Genomic DNA, 11,876 nt, shown 5'->3' on the forward strand with positions numbered 1-11,876 from the left:
GTGATGTGTTTTATTTTCACTCCTCCAGCCTGGGGCGAAGCCTGAAATCTTACCCTGCGTGGAGCTCCATGACCCTGGGTAGAAGGTGCGACTTCATCCCCTTGAAGCCTAACACCTGCAAATGTCACAAGTATCAGTAAAACTGGTGCCAGGAGGCTGGAAGTAGTCCCAAGGCCTTGCAGGCCTTATTCTGATACTGTAAAGCAGCTAAATACTCTTTCCTGAGTATGTGAAGTGTTTTATGTTCACACTTCCATCCAGGGGTGAACCCTGAAATCTCACCCTGCGCGGAGCTCCATAACCCTGGGTAGAAGGTGCGACTTCATCCCCATGATGCCTCACACCTGCAAATGTCACAAGTATCAGTAAATTGGTGCCTGGAGGCTGGAAACACACCCAAGACCTTGCAGGCCTTGTTTTGATGCTGTGAAGGAGTTAAATACACTTTACTGAGTCTGTGAAGTGTTTTGTTTTCACACCTGCAGCCGGGGGTGAAACCTGAAATCTTACCCTGCGCGGAGCTCCATAAACCTGGGTAGAAGGTGCGACTTCATCCCCTTGAAGCCTAACACCTGCAAATGTCACAAGTATCAGTAAAACTGGTGCCAGGAGTCTGGAAGTAGGCCCAAGGCCTTGCAGGCCTCATTCTGATACTGTAAAGGAGCTAAATACACTTTCCTGAGTATGTGAAGTGTTTTATTTTCCCACCTGCAGCCAGGGGTGAACCCTGAAATCTCACCCTGCGCGGAGCTCCATGACCCTGGGTAGAAGGTGCGACTTCATCCCCTTGATGCCTAACACCTGCAAATGTCACAAGTATCAGTAAAACTGGTGCCAGGAGGCTGGAAGTAGGCCCAAGGCCTTGCATGCCTTATTCTGATACTGTAAAGCAGCTACATACACTTTCCTGAGTATGTGAAGTGTTTTATGTTCACACTTCCATCCAGGGGTAAACCCTGAAATCTCACCCTGCGCGGAGCTCCATAACCCTGGGTAGAAGGTGCGACTTCATCCCCTTGAAGCCTAACCCCTGCAAATGTCACAAGTATCAGTAAACTGGTGCCAGGAGGCTGGAAGTAGGCCCAAGGCCTTGCAGGCCTTATTCTGATACTGTAAAGCACCTAATACACTTTCCTGAGTATGTGAAGTGTTTTATTTTCACACTTCCATCCAGGGGTAAACCCTGAAATCTCACCCTGCGCGGAGCTCCATAACCCTGGGTAGAAGGTGCGACTTCATCCCCTTGAAGCCTAACCCCTGCAAATGTCACAAGTATCAGTAAAACTGGTGCCAGGAGTCTGGAAGTAGGCCCAAGGCCTTGCAGGCCTCATTCTGATACTGTAAAGGAGCTAAATACACTTTCCTGAGTATGTGAAGTGTTTTATTTTCCCACCTGCAGCCAGGGGTGAACCCTGAAATCTCACCCTGCGCGGAGCTCCATGACCCTGGGTAGAAGGTGCGACTTCATCCCCTTGATGCCTAACACCTGCAAATGTCACAAGTATCAGTAAAACTGGTGCCAGGAGGCTGGAAGTAGGCCCAAGGCCTTGCATGCCTTATTCTGATACTGTAAAGCAGCTACATACACTTTCCTGAGTATGTGAAGTGTTTTATGTTCACACTTCCATCCAGGGGTAAACCCTGAAATCTCACTCTGCGCGGAGCTCCATAACCCTGGGTAGAAGGTGCGGCTTCATCCCCTTGAAGCCTAACCCCTGCAAATGTCACAAGTATCAGTAAATTGGTGCCAGGAGGCTGGAAGTAGGCCCAAGGCCTTGCAGGCCTTGTTCTGATACTGTAAAGGAGTGAAATGCACTTTACTGAGTATGCGAAGTGTTTTGTTTTCACCCCTGCAGCCAGGGGTGAAACCTGAAATCTTACCCTGCGCGGAGCTCCATAACCCTGGGTAGAAGGTGCGACTTCATCCCCTTGATGCCTAACACCTGCAAATGTCACAAGTATCAGTAAATTGGTGCCTGGAGGCTGGAAACACACCCAAGGCCTTGCAGGCCTTGTTCTGATGCTGTGAAGGAGTTAAATACACTTTACTGAGTCTGTGAAGTGTTTTGTTTTCACCCCTGCAGCCAGGGGTGAAACCTGAAATCTTACCCTGCGCGGAGCTCCATGACCCTGGTTAGAAGGCGCGACTTCATCCCCTTGAAGCCTAACAACTACGAATGTCACAAGTATCAGTAAAACTGGTGCCAGGAGGCTGGATGTAGGCCCAAGGCCTTGCAGGCCTTATTCTGATACTGTAAAGGAGTTAAATACACTTTCCTGAGTATGTGATGTGTTTTATTTTCACTCCTCCAGCCTGGGGCGAAGCCTGAAATCTTACCCTGCGTGGAGCTCCATGACCCTGGGTAGAAGGTGCGACTTCATCCCCTTGAAGCCTAACACCTGCAAATGTCACAAGTATCAGTAAAACTGGTGCCAGGAGGCTGGAAGTAGTCCCAAGGCCTTGCAGGCCTTATTCTGATACTGTAAAGCAGCTAAATACTCTTTCCTGAGTATGTGAAGTGTTTTATGTTCACACTTCCATCCAGGGGTGAACCCTGAAATCTCACCCTGCGCGGAGCTCCATAACCCTGGGTAGAAGGTGCGACTTCATCCCCATGATGCCTCACACCTGCAAATGTCACAAGTATCAGTAAATTGGTGCCTGGAGGCTGGAAACACACCCAAGACCTTGCAGGCCTTATTCTGATACTGTAAAGCAGCTAAATACACTTTCCTGAGTATGTGAAGTGTTTTATTTTCACACTTCCATCCGGGGGTAAACCCTGAAATCTCACCCTGCGCGGAGCTCCATAACCCTGGGTAGAAGGTGCGGCTTCATCCCCTTGAAGCCTAACCCCTGCAAATGTCACAAGTATCAGTAAATTGGTGCCTGGAGGCTGGAAACACACCCAAGGCCTTGCAGGCCTTGTTCTGATGCTGTGAAGGAGTTAAATACACTTTACTGAGTCTGTGAAGTGTTTTGTTTTCACCCCTGCAGCCAGGGGTGAAACCTGAAATCTTACCCTGCGCGGAGCTCCATAACCCTGGGTAGAAGGTGCGACTTCATCCCCTTGAAGCCTAACACCTTTAAATGTCACAAGTATCAGTAAAACTGGTGCCAGGAGGCTGGAAGTAGGCCCAAGGCCTTGCAGGCCTTGTTCTGATACTGTTAAGGGTTAAATAGACTGTACTGAGTATGTGAAGTGTTTTATTTTCGCACCACAGCCAGGGGTGAATCCTGAAATCTTACCCTGCGCGGAGCTCCATAACCCTGGGTAGAAGGTGCGACTTCATCCCCTTGAAGCCTAACACCTGCAAATGTCACAAGTATCAGTAAAATTGGTGCCTGGAGGCTGGAGGTAGGCCCAAGGCCTTGTTCTGATACTGTAAAGGGGTTAAATACACTTTGCTGAGTATGTGAAGTGTTGCGTTTTCACATCTCCAGCCCGGGGCGAAACTTGAAATCTTACCCTGCGCGGAGCTCCATAGCCCTGGGTAGAACGAGCTACTGTGTCCCCATAAACCTGTAAATTTCAAAATGTCATAAAAAGAACAAAACAAGCGCCTGGAGGCTAGAAATGGGCCCGAGACACTGAAGTCTTGGATCTGATAATGTAAAGGGCTTTATGTACCCTTTGAGTGAAGTATTTTTCCCACCTCCAGTCGAGGGGTAAATCCTGAAATATTACCCCAATTGGAGCACCCTGTGTAGAAAAAGTGACTTCGTCCCATTTGACCTAAAATTTTAGTATTTTTATTTTTATTTTTTATTAAACATTGTTAAAGGGGTGACTGGAGGCTACAAAATGGACCAGATACTGTGAAGGACGTTATTTCATTTTTGGGTGAAAAAAAATAAAAATATATGTATTTTATTAGGATTACGATTTTTTTTTTTTTTGGGGGCCCATCTCCAGCTGAGGGGGAAAACCTGAAATGTTACCCGAAGTGGAGCTCCATTGCCCCGGGTAGAAGTAGTGCCGTGGTCCCCTTGAACCAAAATGTCAACAAAACAATAATAAAAAAAAAAAAGCACTAAAACAGGTGCTTAGAGTCCCGAAATCGGTCACAAAAAAAAATGAGGATCGCACACCCCATGGGCCTGCATGGGAACGCTCTATTTTACCGACTATTAAGCCCCCACGAAGTGGGGGCTTACAGCGCCCGAGCGAGAGACAAAAGTTAGAGGTAGCGCGGCCGTTCCGCCGCCCGGCCATCTGGTCGCGCAGCTCCGTGGGCCATCTGGTCGCGCAAATCGGCGACCAGATGGCCGGCCGCGCGGCCGCCGCCGCTAGCTCGAACCTTTGTCCCTCATTCGTGTTCTGTAAGCCCCCACTACGTGGGGGCTTAATAGTCGAGGGAAATGACCGGCCCTGGGCCGGGCCAAACTCGCCATGGGTCCCCAGTCCAGGGCTCCAGGATGGCGGGCCCCCGGGCCGGGCTATACCCGCCTTAGGTCCCAAGTACAGAGCTCCAGAATGGCGGGCCCCTGGGCCGGGCTATACCCGCCTTAGGTGGCTTCAGGACAGCGGGCCCCGTGGGCGGGACTAGGATGGACGCGGGGCTCCAGGAAGGTGCCCTGGCCCCAGGACAGTGCCTTGCATGGCGGTTTCGGAGAAATGCCCCCCTCACCCGACCGGCTGTGGGCCTACAAAGCAGGCCTGCCCTGCGGGATCCCTAGTGCATAGATACAGCTCTCCCATGACATCGTGGTCGGCTCTTAAAAGAGCCTTTGGGTTGGTGTTTTTTTTTCTCTTTCTTTCCGTGGGCAAGTCGAGAGTTTAACCGCCGAATCCGTAGAGGGTGCGGCCCTGGCGCTTCAGGGCGTAAACGACATCCATGGCGGTGACGGTCTTCCTCTTGGCGTGCTCGGTGTAGGTGACGGCGTCCCGGATCACATTCTCCAGGAAAACCTTCAGCACCCCGCGGGTCTCCTCGTAGATGAGGCCGGAGATGCGCTTGACCCCGCCACGGCGCGCCAGGCGGCGAATGGCCGGCTTGGTGATGCCCTGGATGTTGTCCCGGAGCACCTTGCGGTGCCTCTTGGCGCCGCCTTTGCCGAGCCCCTTCCCTCCTTTGCCGCGTCCAGACATGTTGTCCTGTCGGTACTGTGACTGAGCAGAAATGAGGAAACAGCCAGCGACGGCTGCTTATATGGAGGAGCTGCGGCGGACCGGCTAGGGCGCTCCAAGCGGCCCACGTGACTCAACGGAAGGCGAGGGGGAGCCCGCCCCTGGACCGCCCTCTGCAGGGAGCGGGGGGCTGGAGCGGCCGTTGCCGTTTGAAAAAGAGCGCGCTCCCAGCCGCCTCTTTGTCGTGGGCTCAGCAGCTGCCGCCGGGGCACGGATCACAGTCAAGCACACACACACGCCTCCCTTCCCGGCCCCCACTCATCACCGCGGCCCGCCTAACCCTGGCGCTCGGTGCCCGCTCCCACTATGAACAGCAGGCTCTGAAATGTTTTAATGGAGCCAACACATTAACGGCCTCACCGGCACCACCCCGCTGTGTGCGGCCGCCCGCAACCCCGTAACACTGTCCACAGGTCAGGCCCGGTCGTGGCAAGTCTGTAAACTGCCCCTATAAACACGTATTTATTTATTTTTACAAAAAGATTATTCTCGTCGGCCTCAAGCTCGGTTTTGGGACGGGGGCAGCATTTATGTGTCCGTCCGAGGGCTTGGGCATCCCTCCTATGTAGCGACGGTGCGGGCGCTGCCGCGACTATGAAGCCTGCCAGAGTAACACCTTGGCACGGATACGCTCTTTGATGGAGTCTGTGGTTGGCCCTGAAAAGAGCCTTTGTGTTTAGGGTGTGTTTCCACGGTGGTCTGCGGGCCTTTACTTGCTTGCTTTGCCCCCTGCCTTGTGGCTCTCGGTTTTCTTGGGCAGCAGCACGGCCTGGATGTTGGGCAGGACTCCTCCCTGGGCGATGGTGACTCGGCCCAGCAGCTTATTCAGCTCCTCGTCGTTGCGGATGGCCAGCTGGAGGTGTCTGGGGATGATGCGGGTCTTCTTGTTGTCACGGGCAGCGTTGCCGGCCAGCTCCAGGATCTCAGCGGTCAGGTACTCCAGGACTGCAGCCAAATAGACGGGGGGCACCGGCGCCCACCCTCTCGGCGTAGCTTCCCTTCCGGAGTAACCTGTGCACACGGCCCACGGGGAACTGGAGCCCGGCTCTGGAAGAGCGTGTCTTGGCCTTAGCGCGGGCCTTTCCTCCTTGCTTTCCGCGTCCAGACATGGCGATCGATGCAGGGGCTCACTCACACAACAGAGAGATTAGTACTGCTGTTCGGCTCGACTCCGGCGATATAAAGACTTCGGGTGCGTCTGATTGGTTGACAGCTAGGCGCTGATAGTACTTCTCATTGGAGGGAGGAGGGCTTCTGTTTCACCAATCAGAGACCCAGAACCGCAGTACACTAGGAGGTGGGGGGCTTGCCTTTGCCTGCCAATGAGAAGGGAGAGCAGAGAAGCAGCTACTTTACACGCCCAGCCTATAAATACAAGTGCCGGGCTCGCCTGGCCTTATTTCTCTCGGCTCCACAGGAAGCGGTGCAGATTGTCGACCATGCCTGAACCAGCCAAGTCCGCGCCGGCTCCCAAGAAGGGCTCCAAGAAAGCGCTCTCCAAGCCGCCCAAGAAGGACGGGAAGAAGCGCAAGAGGAGCAGGAAGGAAAGCTATGCAATCTACATTTACAAAGTGATGAAGCAGGTGCACCCGGACACCGGCATCTCCTCTAAGGCCATGGGCATCATGAACTCCTTCGTGAACGACATCTTCGAGCGCATCGCCGGGGAGGCTTCCCGCCTGGCCCACTACAACTCGCGGCGCACCATCACCTCCCGGGAGATCCAGACCGCAGTGCGTCTGCTGCTGCCCGGAGAGCTGGCCAAGCACGCCGTGTCGGAGGGCACCAAGGCCGTCACCAAGTACACCAGCGCCAAGTAAGGCTTCGAGGCGCATCCCCAACTAACACAACGGCTCTTTTAAGGGCCAACCACGTCCTCCCCTAAGAGCTAATGTGCTTCTATTATGACCGGAGAAATAAGTGTTTTAAAAGGTAATGTTGAGCGCACAAGACCCGCTCTCACGGGTCTTGCTGCAGACCGAGGGACGATGGAGCAGGCAACCCGTTTTTAATAAACATGTTTATATGAATGAGCCCTCTCTTTGGGACCAAGTCTCACGTAAGCACTGTAATGTAACGATGACGTTAAATGAGCGAGGGACGATGGAGCAGGCAACCCGTTTTGCCTGTTTAAATAAACCTGTTTATATGAATGAGCCCTCTCTTTGGTACCAAGTGTCACATAAGCACTGTAATGTAACGATGACGTTAAATGAGCCCACGGGCTTATTGTTTTCGGCGACCAGTTTTAGTGTGTGCGGGTGTCACGTTGTGTTTGTACTTTAAGACCAAGGGCAACGGCAATAATCCGCCCCTGGGCAAGCGCTCCCGAAATCGGACACATGAACCCGATGTACCGGGAGCACAGATGCCCCACAGCGCTGGCTTGTGACCAGCGGATCCCAACACAACCCTCCACCCAAACAAAGCTCTTTATTAAACGATGGACACATTGAAGATGCGATTGTGCACTGTGAACACGGAGTGCTCTGGTCACCCAGTGCCGGTATAAGTTACCCAGTACTCGTGGTACTCTCAGCCAGCCCACCCACCCTAACCTGTAGAACATGCCATGGCAGATAAGAGAAGCTCGTAGGTGACAGGGTGGTGGCCCTTAAAAGAGCCGTTGTGGTGGTTGTTCGGGTCGGCGTGTCTCCTTAGGCCCTCTCGCCTCGGATACGACGGGCCAGCTGGATGTCCTTGGGCATGATGGTCACCCTCTTGGCGTGGATGGCGCACAGGTTGGTGTCCTCGAAGAGCCCCACCAGGTAGGCCTCGCTGGCCTCTTGCAGGGCCATGACGGCGGAGCTCTGGAAGCGCAGGTCGGTCTTGAAGTCCTGGGCGATCTCCCTCACCAAGCGCTGGAAGGGCAGCTTGCGGATGAGGAGCTCGGTGGACTTCTGGTAGCGGCGGATCTCGCGGAGAGCCACAGTGCCGGGTCGGTAGCGGTGAGGCTTCTTGACGCCGCCGGTGGCAGGCGCGCTCTTGCGGGCAGCCTTGGTGGCCAGCTGCTTGCGAGGCGCTTTGCCGCCGGTGGACTTGCGGGCTGTCTGCTGGGAGCGGTCTCTCTCAGCGACAAGCGAGGAAGAATGGAGTTCAAGCAGGCAAGAGCCCTATTTATGCACTCGAAGACGGAGGGCTGCTCTGGTTGGCTGAAGCGACCGCCCCACGTTTGAAAATAGCCCGCGGTGTGCAATGATTGGCCAATGAACCGGAGGCTGCAGCCTGTCTCTCCAATGAGCTGTGGAGAAAAAGACACCCTCCGATTGGATGATGTACGTTGGAGCCGTAGCCCGCGCTTGGGTCAGCCTTTGTCTCCGTGTCCATCCATAGTCACACGAACCACTCGCCCCCGGTCAACTGGGCGAGGAGCCCAGGATTTTATAAGTGTACTGCCCTTGGTCACCCTGGAACACGCCGCCGTTAACTGCGCTCGATTTCACGTTCACAATCGTCTGCTTTATGCAGACACCACTTCGAATCTGCCCGGATACAGTGAAAGCACCAAGGCACACGTTATTTCACATTTATTATAAACGGAGGTCTAATAAACTCCCAGACCCCCTTCTTTATTTGGTACACAGATTTCAATCCACGCAGCACCAAAAGAGCCGTTTACATGACCAAGATCACACACGGCACTCGCGTGCGGAAAGGTGCGCTATGGATTTACTGTGCCGTTTATTATTATAGAGAAGTGTGCACGCGGGGTGCAAGGGTGGGGACGAACAAGCTCTCTTCTGGACCGGGTGGATGGCTCTTAAAAGAGCCGTTGTGTTTGCAGTGTCTTGGTGCAAGCCCTTACTTCTTCTTGGGCGCTGCCTTCTTGGGCTTGGCTGCTTTGGGCTTGGCTGCCTTGGGTTTGACTACCTTGGCAGGGCTTTTCTTGGCCACTTTGGGCTTCGCCGCCTTGGCTTTCGCTGGGCTCTTGGCAGCCTTCTTGGCGGGGGCAGCCTTGGGCTTCTTGGGGCTCTTTGCTGCCGCAGGCTTCTTGACCTTCTTCGGGCTCTTCTTGACCCCCGCGGGAGCCTTTTTGGGCTTCTTGGCGGCAGGGGCAGCTTTCTTGGCCGCTGGTTTCTTGGTCTTGGCGGCCGCCTTCTTGGCCGCCTTCTTGCCCTCCAGCTGCTTCTTGTTCACCTTGAAGGATCCGGAGGCCCCGGTGCCCTTCAGCTGGGCCAGGGCGCCTTTGCTGACCAGGCTCTTGAGGGAGGCCTTGACCCGGCTCTTGTTCTTGTCCACATCGTAGCCCTCGGCGACCAGCCCCTTCTTCATGGCCGACAGGGAGACTCCCTTCCTCTCGGCAGAGGCGGTCACCACCTTCAGGATCAGATCGGCCACGCTGGGGCCGGAAGGCTTCTTGGCCTTGGAGGCCCCCGCTGTCTTCTTCTGCTGCTTTTTCTTGGGGGCGACCTCAGCGGGAGGCGCCGCGGCGGCTGGAGCGGTTTCGGCCATTGTAATGCGAGTCTCGGCGCGGGCGCTGTCACTGAACAGAAATGTCCCTCCCAAACCCGAGCCCCGTGAATATATACAGGGAGGAGCCGGCCTCTGATTGGTCCCGAGCAGACAGGGCTGTGCGAGGCACACTCGGCTCTTTGCTGCCAGCTGACTTTTGTGTTTCCTACCTTCGGATTATCCACGTTTTAAAACACAATCAGTTAAACACGCGCTTCCACGCATACATGACCAGGAGCCCAGCTTCGGCCCTCTCCCGGGCCTGCCCCCGTTTCGGATCCACCCCTCATCCCTGGCTTGTGATCCGCGGGGAGACTCGGCGCTCCCCCGACGGCGGGCGCCTCCATGCCTGAAATCCCGGGCTCCGGACCCCTTTTCCCCGGTCCTCTCTCGACTCCTGCGGCCGGGAGCGGCGGCCCGCGGGAGGGAGGGGGCTCCTGCAGGGAGCGGGCCCTGTGGCGTCACAGTGGGGCTGCGGGGGCCGCGGGGAGCGCGTTCTGGAACGGGCCGAAGTAACACAGGGCTCCGCCGGCCGAGCGCGGGGTGGAAACAATGCCAGGGAGCCCCTGGCACGGGGGCCAGGGGGCCCTCCCCGCGCGCCTGCACCCTCGGCTGTGGCACCCTCGGCTCGGGGCTTACAAGCAGCGGGGCACGGCCCTGGCTCCAGCCTCGCACGCATCACCAGGCGGCCGTGTGCTGGCAGCTTCACATGCAGGCAGAGAGCATTCACTGCCGAGCGCCGAGCCAGAGGAGGCGGGTGCAGACTCAATACAATAAATACACAGTGACACAATGAAGGAAGGCGGCCGAGTTAGGCCTACATGTTTTAAGACACCCCAAGTGAGAGCAGAGGGTGTGAATGCACCTGAAATGGTGACCCCAGTACCGGCATGGAGGCACTCTGCTGAGCTGATTTTTACAGCTGGAGCTAGGTGTACCTCTGAGGTGACATCTGTAGACAGAGTGAGTTACTGTATGTCAGACGCTGAGCCTATGACCGGGGAGGCCCACTGCGGAACTGAATAGTACAGTACAGAGTGAGGCCTGTGACTACCACTGTTCTACTGAGCCCTATCGCTGGAGTGGGGACCACTCCTGAATCCAATGGTATGTCACGAGGGAGACCTGAGACCAGAAATCATATTCTGCGCACTGTAGCCTGATCGAGGCCTGCTGCTAATTTGGATGGAGGTAGGGGAAGAAAACAAAACACTTCACAAAGTCCAGAACGCACATGAACACCATTCACAGTATCAGATCTTAGCCTTCAGGATCTCCGGCCCATCCCTAGCTTCCAGGTACATGTTTTAGTAATATTTGTGACATTTGGAGGTTTACAGCTTCAAGGGGATGAAGTCGCACCTTCTACCCAGGGTTATGGAGCTCCGCGCAGGGTGAGATTTCAGGGTTCACCCCTGGCTGGAGGTGTGAAAACAAAACAATCCACATAGTCACACCTCCAGCCAGGGGTGAACCCTGAAATCTCACCCTGCGCATAGCTCCATAACCCTGGGTAGAAGGTGCAACTACGTCCCCTTGAAGCTTATCTCCTCCAAAGGTCACAAAGTATCAGTAAAACTGGTGCCTGGAGGCTAGAAACACACCCAAGGCCATGCAGGTCTTGTTCTGATACTGTAACGGAGTTCACACCTCCAAACCTGAAATCGTACCCTGCGCGGAGCTCCATGACCCTGGGTACAAGGTGCGACTTCATCCCCTTGAAGCCTAACACCTTAAAATGTCACAAAGTATCAGTAATACTGGTGCCTGGAGGCTGGAAGTAGGCCCAAGGCCTTGCAGGCCTTATTCTGATACTGTAAAGGAGTTAAATACACTTTCCTGAGTATGTGAAGTGTTTTATTTTCACTCCTCCAGCCTGGGGTGAAGCCTGAAATCTTACCCTGCGCGGAGCTCCATGACACTGGGTACAAGGTGTGACTTCATCCCCTTGAAGCTTAACACCTTAAAATGTCACAAAGTATCAGTAATACTGGTGCCTGGAGGCTGGAAGTAGGCCCAAGGCCTTGCAGGCCTTATTCTGATACGGTAAAGGAGTTAATTACACTTTCCGGAGTATGTGAAGTGTTTTATTGTCACACCTCAAGCCTGGGGTGAACCCTGAAATCTCACCCTGCGCGGAGCTCCATGACCCTGGGTAGAAGGTGCAACTTCATCCCCTTGAAGCCTAACACCTGCAAATGTCACAAGTATCAGTAAAACTGGTGCCAGGAGGCTCGAAGTAGGCCCAAGGACTTGCAGGCCTTATTCTGATACTGTAAAGGAGATAAATAC

General features: G+C 54.5%; 2 protein-coding genes and 1 pseudogene across 2 annotated transcripts; all 3 read right to left on the reverse strand.

Moving 5' to 3' along the window:
• Window positions 1-4,536: 4,536 nt before the first annotated feature.
• Window positions 4,537-5,134, reverse strand: LOC146768940 (histone H4). Its single transcript, XM_085640638.1, has one exon. It carries the CDS (start codon window positions 5,091-5,093, stop codon window positions 4,782-4,784), a length of 312 nt encoding a protein of 103 aa, XP_085496764.1. The 5' UTR covers window positions 5,094-5,134; the 3' UTR covers window positions 4,537-4,781.
• Window positions 5,135-5,165: 31 nt separating this feature from the next.
• LOC146768941 (histone H2A type 2-C-like) lies at window positions 5,166-6,263 on the reverse strand (annotated as a pseudogene).
• Window positions 6,264-7,760: 1,497 nt separating this feature from the next.
• LOC146768942 (histone H3-like) lies at window positions 7,761-10,476 on the reverse strand. Its single transcript, XM_085640628.1, has 2 exons — window positions 10,471-10,476; window positions 7,761-8,200 (listed from the first exon to the last, which is right to left on the reverse strand). The coding sequence occupies exons 1-2, from the start codon at window positions 10,474-10,476 to the stop codon at window positions 7,790-7,792; spliced, it is 417 nt and encodes a 138-aa protein (XP_085496754.1). The 3' UTR covers window positions 7,761-7,789.
• Between the last annotated feature and the right edge of the window lie 1,400 nt (window positions 10,477-11,876).

Source organism: Triturus cristatus, unplaced genomic scaffold (assembly GCF_964204655.1).
Source record: "Triturus cristatus unplaced genomic scaffold, aTriCri1.1 SCAFFOLD_292, whole genome shotgun sequence".
NCBI classification, from domain to species: Eukaryota; Metazoa; Chordata; class Amphibia; order Caudata; family Salamandridae; genus Triturus; species Triturus cristatus.